Below are 24,711 nucleotides of genomic sequence, written 5' to 3'. Positions count from 1 at the left end.
ACCCTGTGACGTGCTGGCCTTCAGATTCCTTTATGAAGTAGATCTATCTGATCATCCTCACTGGCCCACACACAGCTGTCAGTCCTTGATATCACCTCAGGCCTTCTCTTTCTTGCCATCCCCCAGTTCTTGGCTGTGATCCTCAGATGTCACCAAACCCTTTACCCATCACACCATTCCATCGTTTCATGGTTCTGCAGCTGTTATTGGTGGTGTGTGAAACCTAGAAGTCACCTGAGTGACTGCCAGCCCTACCCAGTGATACTGAAATATACAACTTGAATTTTCTTAAAGGTCTGTTCAAATACTTCCCAGTGAACAAAAATCTTTCCAGCCAGTTCTTCTCTAGAATGTAGCAGTATCCACAGGACTGCAAAGGTCCTACCTCGTTTTCTTATTGCATTACTTAGCCAGGAAACCAAGACATTAAAAGGAATATTTGATCTGAGGTGTGGTGGAACACACCTTTAATTCCAGCATTTAGGGGGCAGAGGCAGGAGGATTTCTGGGTTCCAGGACAGCTGAGACTACACAGAGCAACCCTGTCTGGGGCGGGGGGGGGGGGGGGAGAGGGAGAGAGAGAGAGAGAGAGAGAAGAAAATATACATATATTCACCTGGAAATTTCTAAACATTTCCTTTTGAAATTTCAGAAATCAATGAAGCAAGTCCAGCAACAGTAGCATCAAGGTGTGCATAAGGACAATTGGAATTGTCTCTGTTAGCTCTGTGTACCTTCTGGCTGCTCTGTGGATCTCGGCAGCTGCTGAGAAGGCATGCAAGGATAGTGTGAGAATGAAAGAAACTCAAGCTCTATGGATAGCTTAGAGAAAAGCAGCAGGTAACAGACCATGGGCATAGACATTCCTGAACCCAGGAGAGAGTATCACCCAGGATGGATGGCTCTCAGGAGAAAGGAAGCTGGAACTGATACAAACATGAAGAGAGAATATCCTGTCTCAGTGCTGGGAGGAAGGACTGGAAAGCTAATGGGTAGACTAACTCTTCTCTGGCTAGGAGTTTGGGTAACTAAATTCTTTGTGGTGGCCTAAAGCAACTTGCAACCTACCCCAGGAGGGGGACCACAATGCCATCTCTACTATCTGTAGATCTCATCTCAAGGCAGCCAACAGCTGGATTTTAAGCCTTAGCATACAGACAAAGAAAGAGAAAATTCTCAGAGAGAAGAAGACTCCAAACACTCAAAAAGGGAGCCACTGATAAAACCGAGCTGCTGGATGAGACCTAGGGCAACTCAAACAAAAATAATAACAGCACTTAATGATATTCAATTACAGCACAAGAGAGCCTTTCTGAGACTAAAAATCATAATTTTCAAACCCAAAAGCTCAGCAGATGCATTGCTGAAAAGGATGGTTGCTGTAGAGACCTAAATTAGCGGCTTCGAAGATCAAGCAGAAAATAAAAGAAATATCACAAGATCAAAAATACAAAGAAACAAAAATCAAGGGCAAAATAAATGTGGAGAACAAGCCTCCAGAGACCTGACTTGTAGATAACAGTAATATCAGGATGAGGAAGAGGGGCAGAAAAAGGATCGATGAGAATTAAACAAAGGCAGGCATTTGCTCTGGGTTAGAGAAAGGTTTGAGCCTGTAAATGGCACTGGGCTCTGTACAGGAGTTACAGGAAAGGATGAGCATCAAGGTGGGTATCCAGCATCTAAAGATGATAGGAAATCTTCACACATACCCTACAGAGCCAAAAGAAAGCAAGTGCCGTAATTACATGTGGAGCTTCACTGCCATCTGCAAGACTGGATGGGGGAAGACAATGAAAAAATATCCACCAACTGCCAGACACCCAAGCCAGATGTCATCCACCTGCCCAATTTGTACATAGTTACAGAAACACAAGATTCAGAGAGAATATAAGACCCAGTTAACACCCACTAAGGAGACTACTGAAGACCCTGCCCCACCCCATGCAAAGAAAAAAAATTTCAACAGAAATCTCAGGGTAGGGTGAGATGCAAATACCCAATAATAGTGTGGTGTGCCTTCCAATTTGACCAATTGAGTCTAAGACAGGTAGTGGAAGTAGGAGATATAAATGATCAATGGGAACACTTGGGGGACAAAGGAAGCATTCTGGAAAGTAAGACTTGTCATTCAGTTCTAGAAATGTGAAATGGCATCAACAATGGGATGAGTCAAAGATTTCAAAGGGAAGGAGCAGAGTGAGGCCTTTGTAAGTATCTTCAGGCGGATAAACTCCTTACTAGGGTCTTTTAAAAGGTAAACCAACCATGGTTAGAATTATGAACAGCACTGTTAAACAAAGACTTACTAGAGAACAGAGTGTGCAAGACAAATAACATTTAAATACCAGAAGAACACGATATATTTACCAGCAAAATGAATATCACCCAAGTTGACACTTGGAAAGGATGAAAGACAAGTACCACGTGTAACTGGGCATGCCAACAAGTAGATCCCAGCATTTTAGACCAAAGAAGGTCTTGTTCACACAGTAGCTTGAGCACTGTGGAGGCTCTCCTCCTCTACTTGTTTATAGACTAATGGTCCTTCGGTCACTTGGTCCTGCCATTCCTAGAATAGTACTGTACTGGCTAGTTTTGTGTCAACTTGACACAGCTGGAGTTATCACAGAGAAAGGAGCTTCAGTTGAGGAAATGCCTCCATGAGATCCAACTGTAAGGCATTTCCTCAATTAGTGATTGAGGGGGAAAGGCCCCTTGTGGGTGGGACCATCTCTGGGCTGGTAGTCTTGGGTTCTATAAGAGAGCAGGCTGAGCAAGCTAGGGGAGGCAAGCCAATAAAGAACATCCCTCCATGGCCTCTACATCAGCTACTGCTTCCTGACCTGCTTGAATTCCAGTCCTGACTTCTTTGGTGATGAACAGCAGTATGGAAGTGTAAGTCAAATAAACCCATTCCTCCCCAACTTGCTTCTTGGTCATGATGTTTGTGCAGGAATAGAAACCCTGACTAAGACAAGTACCATTTGCATTCATCTGGCAGAAAGAATGAAGATGCTCTTTACATGAAAGGTTGTCTAAAGATACAGCCTTCTACTCATCTTTCTCATCCATTTCTACTGGCAGAGAGTTAGCTACACGGTTAAATGTAATGCCGAGTGGGAAGTGCGTCTTATTGTGTGCCCAAGGAGAAGTTAGGATTTGTTGAGCAATAAACATCTGAGGCCACATCCAACCTCTCTGGTATGTACGTACGTCAATATAAAATTACAACTGGGTCCCCTTGATGCCCTTTAGACAGGCAAAATGAAAAAAAAATTAATATTAGTAACCAAAGAAATGCTAAGGAAAGAGTTCTCTCTTAATTCTCTAAGGGGCATATGGATTGTTTATTGTTTTATAAATCAATCTTTAAAGTCCATTAATATTAAACAGCATGAACTTTTTTAACTCAGCATTTCTACATCACAAAATGCATCCCAGAGAAGCAAAGTCCCCACTATGTAAAAACAAGTGTCTAGAGATGAGAACCAACGTGGATGTCTGTGACATGAAAATGGTTGAAGAACATAAGTCATTTAGATACTACAGACTATTATACTAAAAATAAGAGACCAGCTGAAAGAAGATGCCTATCATATACAGTTAAGCAAAGAGAAAGACACAAAAAAGCATATATAATAAGATTCTCATACTCTCCCCTGCCCCTTCTCCCTTCAGCCCTGGGGCTGACTGAGCCACCCCCGGGCCTCCACCCGTTCTCAGCTCTTCTGAGGTGTCCAGCGATGCCCAAGAGCTAGAACCTGTGGTCCCTGGCTTCCGTGAGGCCCAGGGACCCCGGACTGCTCCCTCTGCACCCCCGAAGTCTGGGGTTCCGTGGCTTCCCACAGCCAGACACTCACCCGCTCACATGGAGATCGCTCTGCAGTCTCCCGGGTCTGCCCTCCCAGAGCCCCCGAGCTCTGGCAGGACGTAGGTCATCTCTCCCACCCCTTTTACTTCCCAATGACTTGTGCCCTGCAAGAACCCAAAAGGTGAGGGAACTTGCAATGGGTTTGAGAACCAAAGAATGGCATCCAGAGTGTCGTTCCTCAGCCTTTCTCAGCAGACACATCACCATGGGCTCTTATTACAGGGCAGATTTTGAATGACTAAGTCTAGAGTGGCCAGTGACTCTGCATCCCCAACCATCTCGGTGACCCACATTCCTGGACGAATGAACTGGATATTGAGAAATAAAAGGTAAAACTTAGGAGTTAGCAAACATCTAAAGAGCCAGACAGTGAAAGGCCCAGCTCTATAGGATGACACAATCATTTGCCTCTGACGTGTAGTATGAAAGCAACTATGGACAAATTTGTAGTAGAAATGTGACTGTATCAATAAAACCTTATTGACAATAAAATCGGAATTCATATTATTTTCATCGTGAAATGACCCTCCTCCCACTTCAACTATCTTGTCTGGGAGCTATGACAAGTTTGACTTGAAGGCTGACCCCCAAGAGGACCTAAGGCCCAGGGCAGGCCTCTGTGCTGATTGGATGAAAGCTACCATGTGAGCTGCATACTCTGTGATGATTGGATGAAAGCTACCATGTGAGCGGCATACTCTGTGATGATTGGATGAAAGCTACCATGTGAGCTGCATACTCTGTGATGATTGGATGAAAGCTACCATGTGAGCGGCATACTCTGTGATGATTGGATGAAAGCTACCATGTGAGCGGCATACTCTGTGATGATTGGATGAAAGCTACCATGTGAGCTGCATACTCTGTGATGATTGGATGAAAGCTACCATGTGAGCGGCATACTCTGTGATGATTGGATGAAAGCTACCATGTGAGCGGCATACTCTGTGATGATTGGATGAAAGCTACCATGTGAGCTGCCCACTTTCTCTGCTGACCTTGACTTTTCCTTTCCCCATATCCTTGCACTAGTGCTATTTTTTTTTTTTTTTTTCTGAAATAGCAGACACTCTGGAGACAAGTGGATCCCAGAAAGTGCTTCTTCAAAAATCACTAAAATGATTTTAAAAGGCTGGACTAAATCCTACCTCTTCTAATAAGAGGGCCTGTGGAATAACAGGCTCCCATTCTGTTGAAGCGGCTTTAAGGATGAGATTAAACTTCAACCAGTGTTTCCTGAGCTGACAGAAAAGTGGTGTGGTCGGGGAGAAATCAACCTTGCAGAACAACTCTGAGTAAATTCAAAAGCAACTGTCACCAACTTTTATCCCCGTGAAGCCTAGGGAAGATTTGCTACATTCCCCTATCCTCACATTCCACCTTTTACTTAAAAGAGAGAAAATATTTCTAGGCATCTCACAGTCCTCCATCAAGATGCCCTTTCCCCAAGTCTATCTTCTCAGTGTAAGCAACTGTGTACCATATCCAAGAGGGAGACAAGGTTCCAGGTACAAATGTGGCCAAGGACCAACAGAGAGCTACTGTCCCACACTCTCCCACTCCCTCAGAACCTTTCCTGGGCAGCGAAGGCCAGACCCTAACTCAGGCACCGGTTGTTGTACTTCACATGCTCTGAAGGCTTTCACAAACAGCAGTGACCCAGAGCAGCCTTGGGCAGGCGCCGTTGCCCTCTCTCTCCCCATGTTGGATAGGGATGAAACAGGAAATCTCTTTTAAAAATATTCACCAGTTGCCCCATGGAACCACATCCTGGAATCTGGCTTCATATGATCTGTGCTAATGTGCACATTACTGAGTTCTATTATCTTAGGCATGTTATTGGGCTTTCAGTACCCTCGAATCCCATATTTATAAGATAAAGATAGCTAGCTGACACATCTGCAAACCAGCAGCCAAGCAGTTATGAATGAATGGTCTGGGGTTCATGGCTGAAACTCAGCCAGCCTACCTCATAGTATGGTTGTAAAGAATGAATGACAACACAGATAACACCCCAGCACTTCTAAAAGAGAGTTGTGTACCTTCTCCCCTGGAGATAGTATCTTTCTACATGAACTCCTGGTGAACAATAGGGGCTCCCAGAGACATATTCCATCCACACACCCTAAGAATCACTTGCACTATTTATAGAGGGCATGGTTGGAGCCTTGGTAGATTGAATTCTCTCTCCACATATCCTGAAGTGTACCCAAGAGCTCCTCCAGACCACCATCCCTACAGTACGCAGAACCACTTAGGGCAGGAAGAGCGGGCATCTCATTTATATGGGAGCACACAGTGCACCTGCCCATAGGAAGATGCCCTATTTGGTGAATGTGGGTAGGGGAATACAGGAAAACCCAGATGCCCATTGCATTTCCCTTGAGTCCAAAATAACAAGTGCCACACAAGTTAAAGCAGCCAGATCTTTCATTTCCTTGGTGATTAACCCTAGCACAGCCCCCCCCAAATCCTTTAATCCCTCTCTCTCTTCACAAACACTCTACACCCCTGCATCGGGCCCCAAAGTACTTCTTCCTAAAATGACCTGCTGCATTCCATCAAGGGCCCCGACATGTGACAATACATGACATCACTCTGACCCCTTTTGAACCTGAAAAGCAACACACATGAATATACACAAGCATGCCAGCATGCCAGCATGCCAGCATGCGTGCACACACACACACACTTTAATGGAGACTCAACAAACAAAATATGCTTCATGTGATAGGGACCTGGGGAGTCAGGGCACAGATAGGAGAAAGCAAATGACACACTATAAAAAATAAATAAGTACAAAAAGGAGAAGAAAATCTCATAAACACAGCTCATTTATGGTTAATAGCAGGTATTTGTTTTGAGTGCTAATAATCTAATTAGCAGTCAAACCACTGCATCTTCTATTGTCAGCTGATCTATAATTACTGCTCCATGCTGAGTATTTTCTGGGCACACTATAGCTTTCAACTTCTCAGCACAAACAACCAAATAATTGGTGTTATTATGCTAGATATAGGACGATTCCTCTCTGAGGGGTGATGCTGAGGAGTTTTTAAGCCATCGACTGCAGCCTTTGTATGTTGAGCATCTGCTGACTAATTCCTCACGGCTCCCTCTGTAATCAATCCTGAGATGCTCTTGAAGCACCTTACCATGCTCAAGAATGTGAAAAAGTCTAGAAACTTGCCTTTTTGAAAGGTTAAGTCTGGGAGCCGAAACACTCTTGCTGTTCTGCGATGGAGTGGGATGAAAGCACAACATATTTCTCTTTGAAAATGTTGTAAAGTTTTCTCCTCGAATAGTGCCCTAAAATAACTCATGCTACAAGAGATAGCTTCTGATACAAAGCTATCTTTCTCAGAGTTTATGATGTAATCAAGATGTGTAGAATTCTGGGATACAGGAGAAGTGTAGGCTTGAACCTGGCTGCCATTTCTAGGTTCTCACCTTCAAGAGAGAGGAACTGGGATGACTTAGGGAGGGAGGGAAGTCCTGGACGAGTGTGGGGGCATAGAAAGAAAGTAAAACAGAAAGAGGAGGGAAGATTCAGAGATAGAGGAGTCTGTTTGGTATTTATGTTTCCTGTTTGCTTATAGAAGCCTGGTCATAAGTAGGTCACTAATGCATACCCACAGTACTCACTCTGTAGCCTTGAACTTGCGACAATCCTCCTGCCTCAGCCTCAGTGCTAAGATTACAAGCATGTACTGCCATGGATGCCTCTGGGTGTTTTGGAAAACAAAAGTAATGATGCCCCTGTCCTGGACAGATGAATACCCCAGAGAGCATCCTGCACTGACCCCTGTCCTGGACAGATGAATACCCCAGAGAGCATCCCACACTGGCCTCTGTCCTGGACAGATGAGTACCCCAGAGAGCATCCTGCACTGGACTCTGTCCTGTACAGATGAGTACCCCAGAGAGCATCCCACACTGGCCTCTGTCCTGTACAGATGAGTACCCCAGAGAGCATCCTGCACTGGCCTCTGTCCTGGACGAGAGATGAGTACCCCAGAGAGCATCCTGCACTGGCCTCTGTCCTGGACGAGAGATGAGTACCCCAGAGAGCATCCCATACTGGTCCCTGTCCTGGAAAGATGAGTATCCAGAGAGCATCCTGACTGGCCAGGGCACCAGTGTCCCTTCCCTGCTTTTTTTTTTCTCAGAAGCATAAAGGAGAGCTCTGTCTTCTTTGTGGCATATTGTTCTGTGTAATTGCACTTCCTGAAATTAAGCTCTTACTCTTTACCTACAAAAAGTAGGTACATTTTAGACAAGTTGTACTATAAGATAACCACTCCAGCCAAAGTCCTACTCACAGTTCTCAGTGTGCCTGATGCCCTCTACTTCCCCTGGTCTCCCCTGGGAATCCTTTATCCTTCTGATCCAGCAGCAAATAAGCGAGTCCTCAGCACACACCTCAGATCACTAGAAACCTCTGCCACACCAGCTGTTAAATGCCTGTCTACAAAAGGGAGCAGGAATTGGGAAACTGCAAAGTCAAGCCAACACCTTTCTCCAAAGACTGCCTTATTCAGAGATCAGAAACAGTACCTATAAAAAGAGTGGAGATGACTGCTAGACTCTGCCCCCTAAATGAGGTGGTAAAACCTGAAGTCACACTCCAGGCACACTCAGTTCAGGTTTTTTTTTTCCCTTTTGAACTGTCTACAGAAACAGAACAAGCAGAAGATAAGGGATGGGCATTCAGTGGTTTTTCATAAGGTGGGCATGCCTGTGAAACCACCACTCAGATCAGAATCCTGAATGTCCCCAGATGACCCATACAAAATGCTCCCATCACCTTCTAGTTACTAACCTCAACCAAGGCCAACCATGACACTGACCTCCAACGTGACAGATCTGCTTCGGTATTCTGAAATAAGTAGAATCCCAGTAGTTTGCAGGCCAAAGGTGACCCAGCATCTGGCTTAGCACACCTTACACACAGAATGGATTATTTTACATTCATAAAAATCTGAAAATATTACCAATGAAAGAAACCATCTTGCCAGATATGAAAAATATATAATATTCAGATTGTGGTTTCCAGAAATAATGCATGTAGTGGATATAGCCACACCTACCCATTTATATCTCGGACTTCACACTGCAACTACAGAGTTGAACAATTGCATATAAGCTGAAAATAAGTTGGCCAACTACAATTTGAATATATTTAGAGCAGGTTTGAGATTGCAGGATCATAGGTACACACACACATGTTCAACTCTAGTAGACCATGACAAGCAGTTTTCCAAAACATATGTTCAGTTTTAAGGGGAAACACAACCAAAACAACAATCTCGGTTTGAAGCAAGGCAGGGAGAATTGCAGAGCTGATGTGACCAGGAATTGAACAAATATCTACCAAGTCATCAGGGCCAGCCACTGAGCAGAGGAGACAGTTCAAGGCTTATCTCCTTACACTGCAAACATGTCCTTTAAAAACACAGCGGAGACGTGCACTACAGTAAGAACTTCGCGTTTCAGTTTGGGATCTTGGAACAGAGCACCCACTCACCTTGTCATTTAGGGGCTAGAGCAAGAACACCACCGTGAACCTTTCCGTAGTTTACCCAAAGTGTAGGCAGAATGCCCAAGGAGATGCTAAATAGCTTGCCTCTGTGCTTTGCTGAGTCTAGGGATGTGCACTGCTCCCGTCTCCAAGCCAACCTAGAATGGGTAAGGAACCAGCAGTCCATCTGCCAGGCAGAACCAAGCAGTCATCAGTCTACCTTCCCGGGTAACCTTTATGGTCTGTTCTCTATGAATAGACACAAGCTGGGAACCCCCTGCAGCAGAGAAGGTGGGAGCTAAGGAGATGGTAGGTATCCTCACAACTGGCTCCCTGGATTCATCTATCTGCTTCTGCCTTGCCTTGCAAATAGGTTGTGTTCAATTCTTTCAAAATACATTTTTTTTTCTTCTCTGCAGGGAATTACCTTTGATTGTTTAAGGATCATGTTCTTCAGGAAAGGGGTCAAGTCAAGGGTAGACAGTCTGTCTTAATTCCACAATGCCACTGACTTCCCAGTTGAGGCAACCTTACAGACGGTGGCAGAGACTCATCTCCTGTGGTCAGACTGTGAAGACTGGGAGGGGAGATGGCTGAGAGAGCCCAGGGTCCCCAAATGAGGTCAGCACAGATGTCTAAAGATGGGAATAGAGAATAGTGTGCAGGCAGCCTTTCTCCACTTCTCAGATGGAATCTGCCACTCCAGCTCTGACATCCTCCCATATCACAGGGGTAGGGTAGCCTCCAGGCTCCATAGACCCCCTCCAGACAAACTTTGCATTTCCTTTAGTTATTTCCTTTAGTTATTGTGTCAGGTCCCTTCTGTGAGTAGAAAAGCAATGCTGATAAAGAACATGCATGTGATGCATACAAGGATACAGTATATATTCCATTTTTTCCTGGAAAGGGAGTCTAACCAGAGTTGAGCATGTCCATAATAGAAATAGTACGTGCTTTGTTGTCCAAAGAAATAAGTCCTGGATAGACAAGCTTGTGCAAGTTCCCTCCCTGTATAATCTCAGATTTCTCATACCTGAGGAAACAAGAACAGGAGTAGCCTCCATCTCACAGGGGCACGGTAAGGATCAAATGAAGCATCCGTGCAGATAAATGCTTTGTAAACTGTAAAATATCACAGGAAAGGGAGGCGGGCAAGAAGCTACCTCTTAGTTGTCTTTTCCTGATTCAGTATTTAATTAGTCAGGTCTTCCAGCCCGTTTCTCTTCTGAAGTCAACCACCTGCCCACCATAAGGACATTAGTCAATTCGGCACCCAGCTGGCAGTCATCAATTGGCCATCTATTAATAGCCAATTATCTGAGAGGCTTAATTAATCCTTGCATCACATGGCCGGCTCTTCCTGAGAGGCTGGGAAACAATGGGTATCTGATACAGGCACCCGTGAATATTTCAATGGCCATCAAGGAATTTGGCAGTCATTATTGCCTGCGTGTCGCAGCTGCAAGTGATGGGCACATAAATATTGATTGGACCAGTCTCTCTATGGCTGGGGAGCAGAGAGAAATCAAGAATGGATAGAAAGTTATCAGAGGAATAAGAGATGCTCTATAAATCTTCAGCCTCGACAACCAAGGGGGAATTTTTTTTTTTTAATTCCATGTCTCCTTCCATCGAAGGAGTCACGATGGGATGGTCCCACCTGCTCTACAGATGTCTCCCCTCCTCCCATGTCATTGAATAAGATACAAAATGGGTGTGAACCACAGAATCATCAGCAAAGCAGGCTGTGGAGATCGCTGCTCTCCTCAACGGGCCTTCAAGCCTACTGGCAGGAACATGGCACACTGATCTGTTTGCCTGTGTTTCCTTGAAAGATCTCTGAAGTGCATACAGTTAGGAAGACAGGAGACATGAGGAGAATTAATTTTTTTTTTAAGTGGCAAATCATGTCTCCAGGAAACGGCATGCAGAAAGGGCTTTGAACTCCGAAATCAGCATTGTCCAGGAAACTGGGGATCAGACTTCTCTTATTTCCAGAGATAAGAGCTCCTACTGACAGAAGGCTGAGTGACCCAAAGCAGAACTCCCTTCAAGAAAGAAAGAAAGAAAGAAAGAAAGAAAGAAAGAAAGAAAGAAAGAAGAAAAGAAACCCTGCCTGCCTCTATGAGCCAGAGCAGTCCTATGGCTCCAAGAACCAGGGTGGCAGTCCGTCCCTGACCTTGGAGCCTGTGGGGAAGTAGTGGGTTCTTGCAGAGCAAAGGGCCAAGAGGTAGATGCAGCTCTCTCCAGCCTTCTCAGTGGGGTTTCTTACCCAGTACACTGGGCTCTCCACCTTGCAGCAGTAGCATTTCAGAGGATGTGCAGAAGAAAAGCAATAGGGTATGATGAAGCCTGGAAGCAAGAGGTGGCCCTGTGAGGCAGCAACATTTCTCACACCACAGTCACCAGCTCCTCTCTGCCCCCCAGCAGCTTCCTAGCAACTCATTAGGTCCGTGGTAGCGGTGGCTGCTGCCAGATGCGAAGCCTGCTGCCCCAGAAGGTCATTTCAGGCCACTTATTCTGAAATACCAAAGTACTGGAGCCAGCAAATTTCAGGAGCCTCGAAGGAACTCCCTAGAGCACCAGTGTATGCATACATCTGTGTACGTGAGAGTGTGTGTGTGTCAGAGTGAGAGAGGGAGGGGGAGAGAGAGAGAGAGAGAGAGAGAGAGAGAGAGAGAGAGAGAGAGAGAGAGAGAGCGAGCATGTTCTTTATCCCTAGGGCTCTTTCTTAATCAGTTCAACATCTGAGGATTCAGAAACTGATTTTTTTTTTGGTTAGTCTAGCATTAGTGGTAAAATAATTAAAAGACAAATAATAGGAGCTATAGAGTAAATTGCTTACTGCACAAACCCAAGGACCTGAGTCTGGATCCCTAATACCCATATAAAAAGTCAGGCACTGCAGCATGCCCTTGTAATCTCAACACCGCTGAGATAGAAAGAGGAAGCTCCCTGGCTAGCTAGTCTAGCTGGATCCTGTTTCCAAGAGAAAGATGGAGAGCGATTGAGGAAGACACACTGATGTTCACCTATGCTCTTCACACACACTCACACACACATACACACACTCACATACACATACACACACACTCACACACACATACATACTCACACACACTCACAGACACACACATATACACACATACTCACATACACAAACTCACACACACACATACACACACTCATATACACTCACACACACTCACACATACATACACATACACACTCACACACACACATACATACACACATACACACACTCACATACACACATACACACTCACACACACTCACATACACACACTCACATACACACTCACACACACTCACATACATACACACATTCACACACACACTCACATACACACTCACATACACACTCACACACACACACACACACACACACATACACACACAGGATTACTTATAGCCATAAGGTCTCCCTCCAGAGTTACTCACAACCAGCCTGAATCAGCTCTCACTGCAGATAGGTTGGTAAGGAACCATCCATGCTGTAATGGTGCCGTTCCCAGTTTACAGCAGAGGCGACTGAGCCAGGAGGAGAAAGGGCTGAGTTAGTCCTGGCACTGCCAAAGGCAGAAAAAGACACCCCAGCTGCTATGTGTATAAGTAAAGCCATAGCCGATTTTGACATGGTGGGGACTCTAAGATTGGGATTTATCACCTGGCACTCATGAGTACCTGGGGGCCACATGGTGAACACACCACCTAGCTCAGGATAACTTGGGCCATGAAAAGAGCCAGCTGCCAGTTGTAGAGGGCACAGACATGTCAAGCTCATTTCCCCAAAACAGATGGCCAGGCTATCATCTGGGTCTCTGGAGTAGGTGTGCAGAAGCCATGACAGGGTTCATGTTCTCCCCCTAAGAGCAGAGCTGAGAAACTGTCCCTGCTTCCTAATTCAGATTATTTTCCAAAAACACAACAGGGGCTTTGGGACACCTTGGATGAGTGACAAAACTGCAAACATTAGAAATCAAACAAAGGCATAAAATGGGTCTCTGCAGAACCGGGTCCTGGGAGCCCTGGGAAGGGGAAGGTTCTTGGAAATTTGGGATGATGGCAGGATGTAGCAAAGGAAGTAGGAGGTGTGGAGATCCTGGGCTTTGGGCATCAGCAGACAGGGAGCTTACTCTGTCCCTGCTTGGTTTACAAATGGCCTCTGAGGAACAGAAGTGAGCAACTGAGTGTTTCGGAAGGACGGAACGCCCTGAAGAAGGCCACCTATGGACACAGAAAGGCATTCATTTGCCTTATGGCCCGCTCTGCCCCTGTGAGCTTCCTGACTTGGGCAGGTCTGTGCTCCTAGGGAAGAGAGGGAGCAATGGGACTGTTGGCCTTTGTTTTGACAACTGCAAGGCTCTACCTTGGGTATAGAGCACCATACCCGGCCCCCTGGCTAAGTCAGAGATGTCCCTAGAGCACAGCCATCTAGGTCCCTGAGGTCCCTACCTGGGGTAAGACAGCCAGGAAACAAAGGGGAGTCAGAGCACAGCCAGACCCTTGGTTCTGAGGCCCAGACAATTGGGCTTTGCAAATGTCTCTGGCTTGTAGATCAGTTCCGATTGGGCCAAAACTGAACCAGGGCAAATTTCTCAGGGAGGTCATGAAATGATAGCTCGGCAGGGGGTTGGAGGGAGGCTAAGATGTTTAAATAGAAAGTGAAGCAAAGCTATCTCTCTGATTCCAACCTCCTACTTTATGCAGGAGCAGGCAGTGCTCTGGCCTACCTGTTTATAACCCCTTAATACCCTGCTGCAAGGATAGCCTCAGAAGGGGAGTTGGTCCACCCCTTGCATGGGCACTTGCTCAGCAGATGAGAGGGCAGGCACCCATATGATAATAGACTGGCTCTGGAGATGCCAGGGCCAAAAATCCCCTGGACAGAATCCAATGTGCACAGACCAAGTGTCACTAGATCAACAGGGCCCTTCTGGAAAATTCATAACTTTTCTTAATTGGAGAAATTAACTGCTAAATGGGAGATAAAACACCAGTGTTGTATAGTTAAGAGTGCGGTGGGCATGCAAATACAATAAAAAGACAAGCTATGTTCTAATAGCTTTTGCTGTATTTCTAGTACATTCCAAGACATTTACATAGGCCGGAGGCACTTCATTCAAAGTCTTTACATTCCTAATACTTTCCTCAAAAATTACCCTCCGGCCTGAAACTCCTGCTTTTACTAAGCCTTTGGACTAAATTTAGTTTCTTGGAAATAAGACACAGACAAAAAAAAATTTTTTTTTGCTCCTTTTTTTTAAATTATTAATCTGTCAGTTATATAATTTTCCAAATGGCAAACAAATGACAAGAGAGAAGAGAAATGAGCACGTCTCTCTTAGGTCTTTTTAAGTGATATGGTATTTACCATTAAAATACAGTTTGAATAAAACACCCAACTTGTCACATGGTTTTCAATTAGAAATTAGAGACGTGATGAATAATCGGGGGGGGGGGGGGCTAGAGAGCCAGTGTTAAAATCGAATCAACATGAAAAAAAAACAAGTTTAAAGAAATCTTCACTTAAGCGGTTAATAGAGCGAGCTTTTCTTATGTGCCCATGTGTGTGTTTATGTGCACGTGTGTGTGCATGAGGTGGAGTCCTAGGTTAGCCTCAAGGGTCATTTCTCAGGAGGTATCCACCTTGTTTTCTGGTATTTCATTTGTTTTTATAGGAGAGGTGTGTACGGAGTGTGTGTGTGTGTGTGTGTGTGTGTGTGTGTGAGAGAGAGAGAGAGAGAGAGAGAGAGAGAGAGAGAGAGAGAGAGATTGTACATGTTTGTGTGGGTGTGTGCATGTGAGCATGTGCATGCATGTGGAGGTAAAAAAGTAGCTCCCAGGTGTCTTCCTCAATCCCTCTCCACCTTAGCTTTTGAGATGGGCTCCATTGCTGAAGCCTGAGCTCAGGAGTTTGGCTAGACTACCCCCACCCCACCCCCCTCCCACAGCGAGAGCTCCAGGACTTGTGTGTGTCTCCCTCCTCACATCTAGGATCACAGATACACACAGCCACAACTGCCTTCTTTTTCCTTTTCTTTTGTAAAGGCTGAGGAGTTAAACCCAGATCCACTTGCTTGTGCAGCAGGCACGTCTTCACCAGGAGAGCCACCTCTCCAACCCCAACCTTGTTCTTGGAGACAAGATCTTTCACTAGCCTAGGACTCACTAATCTGGTGAGGAATCCCATCCCTACCTCATTAGAGCTGAGATCACAAGAGCACCTATGATGGAGCCTGAAGGAAAGAGGGCACCCCAGGTGGCGCTGCTCGGCAGCAAAGTTTCTCACACCGCAGTTGCCATCTCCTCTATGCCCCCAGCAGCTTCCTAGCAACTCATTAGGTCCCTGTCCTCATGCTTAAGCAGCGAGTAGGCCAGCCCTTTACTGAGCTATCAACCCAACTCCTAGAACCATCCCCTCATGAAACTAAGAAAAAAAATACAATACTTCACTTAACCAGGACTGCAGCCAATCTTGCCCTTGTCCTCGTCACTCAGATGGTGACACACTGAGCAGAGGGTTACATCAGGCCTGCTGTGAGGACTAGGAGGATGGGGACAATCCATAGCTCACTGAGGAAAGGAGAAAAAGGACCTGAGAGCCTATGACAAGACAGAGTCTAATAGCTGTGCAGTCTCCAGCACAGGAGCCCTGTCCCAGAGCTACACCATTCTCAATTTCTCTGAAGATGCATAGGAAGGAAATCCACTGTTGTTGCTTTAGAAATAAGCTGACCCTCAACACCATGCTTATATTGGGACTTTAAAAAATACCCTAGGGGCTGGAGAGATGGCTCAATGGTTAAGAGCACTGACTGCTTTTCCAGAGGTCCTAAGTTCAATTCCCACCAACCACATGGTGGCTTACAACCATCTGTAGTGGGATCTGATGCCCTCTTCTATTGTGTCTGAAGATAGCAACAGTGTGCTTACATACAAATAAATAGAACTTTTTTAAAAAGCCCACAAATACAAAGTGAAGGTCTCTGAAACAAGGTCTCTTGATGAGCACTTCCTCCTGTCTCCTGATCCCCATTCTCTGCTGAGGGCAAGGCAAAGAACCTGAGATCTCTCTTCCCTAGGGCGAGTCACAGAATACCAGGATTCCTTGACCCAAAGCCATACAGCTTCAAAAGATTAATCTAACATACACTGTATGTTAAAGATGACCATAAAGAAACTCTCTGACCTACCTTGTCTGATAGGAGCACTAAGCCCTTCATTCCGTAAAGGCTCCTGTCTACACCCAGGAGGAAAGAATACTGCTCAGAGAGGTTAAAAGAATCTAAATCAGGAGTTCTCAACCTGTGGGTCTCAAGGCCCAAATGACCCTTTCATAGGGATCGAATACCAGATATTCCACATAGCATATATTTACATTATGATTCATAACAGTAGCAAAGTTACAGTTATGAAGTAGCAATGAAAATAATTTTATGGTTGGGAGGCTCACCACAACAGGAGAAACTGTATTAAAGGGTCACAATGTTAGGAAGGTTGAGAACCACTGATGTATACAGACAAGCCTTGCTGCTACCTACCCCTTTTCCAGTGTTGGGTTGTACCCTTTTCCTCAGGGGTATGTCCTCTACAGCAATCCATTCTTCACTGTATAGGCTGGGTCTTTGGATCTTCCAAACTACAGTCAACTGCATTGGTTTTGCTTTTCTCTTGTTAACTTGTCTTTTGGACCACAACTTTATGATAAGTAGAAAATACATTATTCCACCCCTATACTGCTGAAACCCTCAACAAGAGGAAAGTTTCCGCATATCCAGGCAAAGGCTTTCCCAACATTCCCAAAAATGTTGCATAATTGTTTCCAAATTGTATACAAATATCTAGTATACTGAACTCATTCAAATCCTTAGTTTTCCCCCATAGTAGACAAATGTGCCAACTGTATTCTTACTATCAAGAAAACAACCTCAGGCTGAAGATATGGCTCAATACATAAAGCAGTTGTCTTGAAAGCATTCGGACATTAGTTCAAATTCCAAAAAAACAAAAAAACAAAACAAAAAAAAAACCCATGTAAAAACATGACAGGACAGAGAATCATGTCTGAAATCCCAGGTCTCCTACATCAAGATCAGAATCAGAGAAAGAAGGTCCTGAAGCTCCCAGCTAGCCTGGCCTCCACAGCGGAAAACAGCAAAGGAGACCCCATCACAAACAAGGTGGAAGGCAAGGACTACATCCAATACTGTTCGCTGACACTTTCACGTGCCGCATGCCTGCACTCATACAGCCAAACATGCTTGCCCACACACACACGCACACTTGGAACTCTCCACAGGTGGAGAAACTCTAGAACAGTGGTTCTCTACCCCATCTACCGGAAGGCTGTTTTCCAGTCACATGACTCATTTGTGGAGGTAGTAATTCTAGGACCTTCTCCCAAATCCACAGAATCATAACCTCTGTGATAAACCCAAAAATTTCTGTGCCAAGCAAGCTCTCCAGGTGACTGTAACCTGCACTCCAGCTGAAGGAAACTACTGTGTTCCTTAAGAATACTTGTGTTCCGTGTCATACACAGTTTCTGCTCATACCAATCCTGGGAAATAAAACTCGTCCACTTTCAGCTTTCCTGAGATACACATTGTGATGTCAACTTGACACAAACTAAACTCATTTGAGAGGTGGGAAGCTAAATGGAGACACTGCCTCCATAAGGTTGCTATCTGGTCTGTAGGCAAGGCTGTAGGACATTTTCATAATTAGTGGTTGATGGGTGTGATGGTTTAACTACGTTTGACTACGCTTGGATCAGGGAGGGATCCTATTTGGAGGTGTGGCCTTCTTGGAGGAAGTGCCTTACTGTGGGCATGGGCTTTAAGACCCTTGCCCTAGCTGCCTGGAAGCCAGTCTTCTCCTAGCAGCCTTCAGATGAAGATGTAGAACAATCAGCTCCTCTTGCGCCATGCCCACCTGGACGCTGCCATGCTCCCACCTTGATGATGATGGACTGAACCTCTGAACCTGCAAACCGCCCCCAATTAAATGTCATTGTGTTTGTTCACAGCCGTAAAACCCAAACTAAGACAATGAGGATGGGTCCAATCCATTGTGGGTGGGTGCTATTCCTGGGTTCTATAAGAAAGCAGGCTAAGCAAGCCATGGAGAGCAAGCCAGTAAGCAGCATCCCTCCATGGCCTCTGCATCAGTTTCTGCCTCCAAGTTCCTGCCCTGTTTGAGTTCCTGCCCTGATTTCCTGTGGTGATGAACATTGATACGAAAGTGTACAACAAACAAACCCTCTTCTCCCCAACTTGTTTTTGGTCATGGCGTTTTTATCACAGCTATCGTAACCCTCAGACACACACACTAAGATCCAGGGGGAATGTTCATCTATAAATATATTTTAAAATGTACGCAAGACACATAGGTAGACACATACTAGTGAAAAATAGGATCTAGAAAAATAGTAACCAAAAATGGGGGAAGGGTACACCTAGTAGTAAAATGTGTTAAGATTTCCAGACCTATAGAATAATTGAGGCTTTGGAGAACTATACAAAATACGGCGTGGGTGAAATGTTGAGACAAGAACACGGTTTTAGACAGATTCCTGATATGGGACTATCGTCTGCTTGTGATCCTACATCAGCAAGGAACTCCCCAGAGTTTGTGTCACACACTCCAAACTGACAGGACAGACCCCTCAGAGCAGCACTCAAGCCTAGCACTGTGCCTGGTACCTGGCTGCCAGCAGTCACTCTGTGTTGAGCAGGACCAGGATAAGGAGCAGGAAAGGAGTAAAGACAAAGGAAAAAGAGCCCTTGCCCCAGATCCCTGGGGCAAAACGAAGAATAAGTCAGCTTGAGGTAATGAGATTCAGCACAAAACAGAGAAAGTTCATGTCCCTGCAGGCATCATTAACTGCATCACACAGAGCAGAACCGCCTAGGGAAAAGTAAGAAAAACACCTACAGATTCGTGGTCAGGGTCTGCAACGTTAAGGAAATAGATCCTGGACTATAAAGGCTGCTGATGGACATACCAATCGATTGCATCACTACCCTGCTCAACCACCCACAGCTTCCATGGTCCTTCCTGACTAGACCCACACACACACCGTCCCTGTCTCATTCCTCTGACCTCCACAGGCTTCATGCTGTCTTGTTCCTTCAAAGCTGGCTTATTCTCTATTTGGAGTGTGCTCTGCCTACGGGCCACTGGTCCATCCTTCTCAACTCACCTATTGTACCTCCTCCAGCAGTGGCCGGGCTCCCATGACACCCAGTGAAGTGACCCCACTTGACTATCAATCCTGCGTGTCCTGGACCACTCTCCACCAAGGAGAAAATCCTGCATCTCTGCATCCAATGGCACCGAGCCTAGCTCCATGAGTGCTAACTAAATGCTTATTTCGAGCAACTAATATTGGCAAGATTCCAAAACTTTGGTTTAAAATGTATTTTGGTTAAAAGAAGAGTCTATTGGGATCCAAGTGGGAAAATTCTGTGGAGGTCTGAGTTCAAACCCAGAATGATCTAAGACGAGTTAAAGACTCTCGGCCTGTTTCCCCATCTATGAAATAAGAACAATATTAAACAAGTACTTATGAAGAAAACACCAACTATGCACTTAGCACACAGTAGGCCCTCCCTACTGTACTTATCGGTGAGATCTACTCCTACTCAATACAGCGATGTTCATCTGTCTTCCTCTTTCCGACCACAGGCTCCTCCAAGGTCTTATCCCACTCCTAGAGACTGCCCTGGGCTCATAAAGGTTGTTTAGCTGCCAGCAAATCCCCAGAAGCCTCGCTCTGTTTCCCCTGGTCAAGGCTGTGGAGAAGAAGGACAGGGGCTCTGAATCTCAAGAGAGAGCCAGTAGGGGGAACTTTCCACTCCTCTGGGCTGCACCGACTGGACAAGAGTTGGGAAAGCCACTTGGATTCCCATTTCCACAACTCCCTGCCAGTAGGAAGGTTTCTGTTCTTATGGGCTCCTCCGTGCTGTCCTGAGCGCATTCAACTTCCAACGCAGCGAATGAACTGGGTAACAGTTCACAGAGCCGGTGGCACCAGGCCAGGCCAGGTGGGTAGGGAAGGCTGGGAGGCCTCCAGGGGGGTCGCTAGTGCTGTTCACGTGCGCTCAGCACCCGGGTCATCTCCTCCTCCTCTGGGGCCTGGCAGCAAAAGGGAGGCATCCGCAAATCCACCAGACTTCTCGTGGGTGCCAGCATCGCTCACCCAGCAACCTCCAGTGACCCTCCAGCGGCACCCACCGACCGCTAGTCCCAGAGTAGCTAGTCCGCAGCGCCCCCTTGGCCACCGGACTGCTAGTTAAGTTGGGAGCCCGGCTCTGTCTGCGAGCGCGCGCCCACCACCCACGCCCACTGCCACTTACACACGCCAAGGATATGGAGACGCCCCAAGCTTCTTAAATTCCTCAAGCACCTCCCCATGGCCGCATCTCGCGCCTGTTCCCCGCTCGCAGCACCCCGACACCCCCTGCATTTGAACCCTCAATCCCAGTGCGTGGACCACGCACCCTTCCACCTGCCAGTGCCCGGTGCCCTGTGCGCCACGAAACGGCATACCTTGGGGGTCTGCACTTCGGGTCCCAGCGGCACCTCCAACTTCCTCTTGGTGACCCAGAAGAACAGCAGTACGGTGATCCAGAGCACCCCAAAGATGGGCAGCGCCAAGCGGCGAGTCAGCCGCCGCATGGTCCCCTCTGCCTGCTTCTCTTGGTGGCGACGCGTCCCTGGGGCACCCCCCGGCGGTCAGGGGTGGCGGGGCACAAGTCTACTGAGCGCCTCGCTCTAGGGGAAACGCTGCTCCTGGGATCCCGATGTTGGATGGCGGGATCCTGCCCCGCCCGCTTCGTAGAGAAGCCACAGCCGGGAACGGAGCGGCGAGGGGCTCCGGAGACTAGAGAGACGCGGCCGGGCAGGGACGAGGGGCAGCTCAGCCCGGCGCCCGCTCCAACCGGAGAGCCGCGGCGGCCGCCGCGATGCTGCTGTGCGCCGCGGCTGCCTTTGCCCGCTGCTGCCGCGAGGGAAACTGACTGGAGCAGCCGGGAAGGTGGAATCCGAGGCTGTGCCCGGCACCCCCGGAGGAACACGAGGAGGAGGGAGCGCGGAGGGAGGGCGGGCCCGACAGACAGACTGACTCCGAGGGAGAGCGGGGCGGGAGTGAACGGGGCTCTGAGCGGGGGCGCTACCGCCTCCCGCCGACCGTGGAGCACCCTGCGGTTGAGGATACCTTGGATGCAGCTCTGGGACCATCCTGGGCTAGGGTTGTGCTGGGAAGGGTTGGGCGGGGACGGGTTACGAGGATACTGACTTGTATCAAGCAAGCTGATACTTAAGGACCAACCCGCGCCAGGTGAGGCACTGCCGGGGAGGAGTTTCTGTTTGCTGTGGGGCGCTGCACATGGTGCTCACAGGAGGGTTCGCTAGCCGGGAGCCATCACTGGGATAGTAGGGTTGACCCAGTTGTTGTCTCAAGTTCAGGCTTGACCATTTCAGGGCCAAGGTCGAGTTCAGCCATCTCCCCAGGGTATTCTTTGCCTTTGAGCAGGTAGGTGCCTGGCAACTTTCTCTTAATGGAAAACTGAGCTGGTCTAAATTTAACTCGAAAGATGTCCATTTAAAAATTAAGGCAGAAGTAAATCCCTGGGGATTTTTTTTTTCTCCTTGTAAAAATAAGCCCCTTTTCTGGGGCTTGCCAGAAAAAAAGGGTCTAATGTCAGCACAACCACTGAAAGCTGTGGGAAAAGTGGCCCTGGGGTCCGTGGGAGAAGCTCCCCAAATCTCTTTCCCAGTTGCCTTTACGGAATACATCTTCCAGCTACAGACTAAAGTCACTTGGATTTAGAGACAGGAGCAATTCTGACTCCAGTTTCCATACAGGCCTCAGGTGGTCTGGATGAATTTCTAACCATATCTCTAGAATAGGGAGGTGTGGTTTCTAGCCTAGCCTACCCAACCAACAGGACAAATCACCGCTTCAGCCTCTCCCTTCCTTAAGTCTTAAGACTGTGCCTCATCTTCAGATGTGAATGCTGCGTTACCTCAGAGTTCAGAGAGAAAAGGTGGAAGTTTTTGCGAAGTCTGCAGAGCCCTGGCCACTGGAGTCCTTGTTTTAGTTAAAGGGATGCTGCCTCCAAGTTTCTCCAAGTGAGAATGACACCGAGCGCCCAGTGGCATGCTCCCTGCTGTCTTCACTCACAGACTGGAGCTTAGTATAGGGGTAGCGCCCACACTCGACTGCAGGTGAGAAAGGTATCAGTCAGTTCTCCAGAATTCCTCCTCCAGTGCTATGGAGCCCTCCAGACGCATGCTCAGAAACAGAGGTGCCCCCCACCCCCAACAGCTCCGGTGTTTGATACCTTGTCTTTCAGCCATAAGGCAAAGGCTCTGGAACAGAGATGTAGGTAAGAAATTTGGGGTTGGAAATCAATCAGCCAGAAAAGGCTTGTCAGCCCCCAGAGCCCTGCTGGCATCTCACACTTGTCTCTATTGGACCCGTAGCCTCTGAAAGGTTGGGTCCACTCTCTCCAGTTGTTTAAGCAGGCAAAGGCCTCGGTGAATAACTGTCCAGGGAGCATTGGCGAGTGGCAAGAGCACCTACTCCTGCAGCTTTCTGCGCTCTCTGGATCTCTTCCAAGAGCCTCACCCTAGAGTCCCAGTCCTGGGCCTGCAAAGTGTTCTGTGTCAGCTCTGCCGAGAACCTCACGAGCAAGCTGTAGACTCGTTGATGAGCACCAGGCAGGAGCTGCTGCAGCGGAGTCCATTGCTCAGCGCTTTGTGGGGCTGTTTCTGAGTAACAGATGGCAGACAGTTACACAACACCACCGCCAAGCTCCTGAGATGGTGCAGCCTCACACGCCTGCTTCACTAAGACTGGCATACGGGGAAACCAAGGCCCTGGGGTGAAACAGCTCAGCAGGAGAGTACGTAACACTGGGAAGAACAAAGATATTCTTCTAAAGGTCTTGCTCTTGAATCACTATTTTGTCTTCCTCTCACATGGGGAAGAGTCCCTGGGCCTTGAAAGATTTCTAAAGACTCCAATTTTGCTAAGTGCCATTAACTGACCCAACTATAGAATATGTTGGTCTAGGCTTTTAGGCCAGTAAGTGCCATTACAATGGGAAGACACTACAGGTGAGTCTTCTAAATTTTGGAAGCCAGAAAAAATCTCCAGGCAGGTCCCAGCACGGTAGGTCTCACTTGAGATCCAGTGTATCTTAGAGTTCTCCAAGCTTGAACAGATATTTAAAGTTCTCTTAATAACGGAATTAGGGGCACAGCAATGGCTCAGTCTGTACAATGGTTGCTTTGAAAGCACAAGGTTCTGAGTCTAATTCCTAGACTCACTTAAAGAAAGAAACTGAATTCTTGTACACCCAGAGCTGAGGAGGCAGAGACAGGTAAGTCACTACAAGTTCACTGGCCAGCTATCCTAGTCTGCTTGATAAATTCCAGGCCAGTGAGAGACTGTGTCTCAAAAAACACAAGATGGATGATACTGAAGAAAAGCATCCAAGGTTACCCTATGGTCTCCACATGCATGTGCACATACACTCACACAAGAATACACACACATACATACACATCAGCCTAAACAGCACAGAGCTCTGGTGACCCCACAGGGTAAATGAGCTATATCACTGGTGACTAACCCAAGCTGCTTCTTTCTCATCACAACCAAGATAGGGAGAAAAATCTCTGAGCAATTTTGTAAGAAAACAAAACAAAATAAAAATCTGAATTAGGAGTCTCATTCAGTCTAAATAGAACCTACCTCCTGGTCACAATTCTTCAGCCTGTTCGTATTTCTGAGGTCCAATTTGCCCCTGTGTAGTGTGACATTCTTACAGAGAACCCCCCTACCCCCAACCCTGGGCTGAAGCATTTAAGGGTCTAGCCTTTCTTTATCCCCGGATTTGGACTCTCCGTGGCCACTGCTGTCGTTGTGAAGTTCTGTATAAGCCGATCTCTCCTCACAGGCGAAGACATTAGAGAGCAAATTGGGTAGTGGAGCAGATGTGAGTCATTCCTGTTAGTATAAAAACTATGGAATAAAACCCATTATGGCCCCCAGAAAGCTGTGTGAAGCAGCATATGGAGCAAATGTAAGCTGGAAACAGGAGGAAGCTGTGAAGTCCGATGCATATGCTCTCTGGCAGCGATTGCTGTGGGTTTTCACACTTTGCCTGCATTTCCCTTCGCTGTCCGCCTGTCACCAGTCCTTTGGCTCACTGCAGAGGCAGCAGCTTTTGTTCCCTTTGGATCAGACTCCTCAAGTCCCTCCCCCCTCCTCACCGTG

At 46.9% G+C, this 24,711-nt stretch overlaps 1 protein-coding gene across 1 annotated transcript in view; it reads right to left on the bottom strand.

The window, feature by feature from the left end:
* The window catches only part of Galnt14 (polypeptide N-acetylgalactosaminyltransferase 14), a 228,061-nt gene extending 206,643 nt beyond the window's left edge, over positions 1-21,418 (bottom strand). Inside the window, exon 1 of the mRNA XM_021186338.2 lies at positions 20,973-21,418. Within this exon, the coding sequence (XP_021041997.1) occupies positions 20,973-21,101 (129 nt within the window). The 5' untranslated portion in view covers positions 21,102-21,418. The remainder of the gene's footprint in view (positions 1-20,972) is intronic.
* Between the last annotated feature and the right edge of the window lie 3,293 nt (positions 21,419-24,711).

This window comes from Mus caroli, unplaced genomic scaffold (genome assembly GCF_978045245.1).
Source record: "Mus caroli unplaced genomic scaffold, Mus_caroli_1 scaffold_18, whole genome shotgun sequence".
Taxonomy (NCBI): domain Eukaryota; kingdom Metazoa; phylum Chordata; class Mammalia; order Rodentia; family Muridae; genus Mus; species Mus caroli.
Note: the sequence above shows the minus strand (reverse complement) of the source record. Positions and strands in the feature narration are given on the sequence as shown.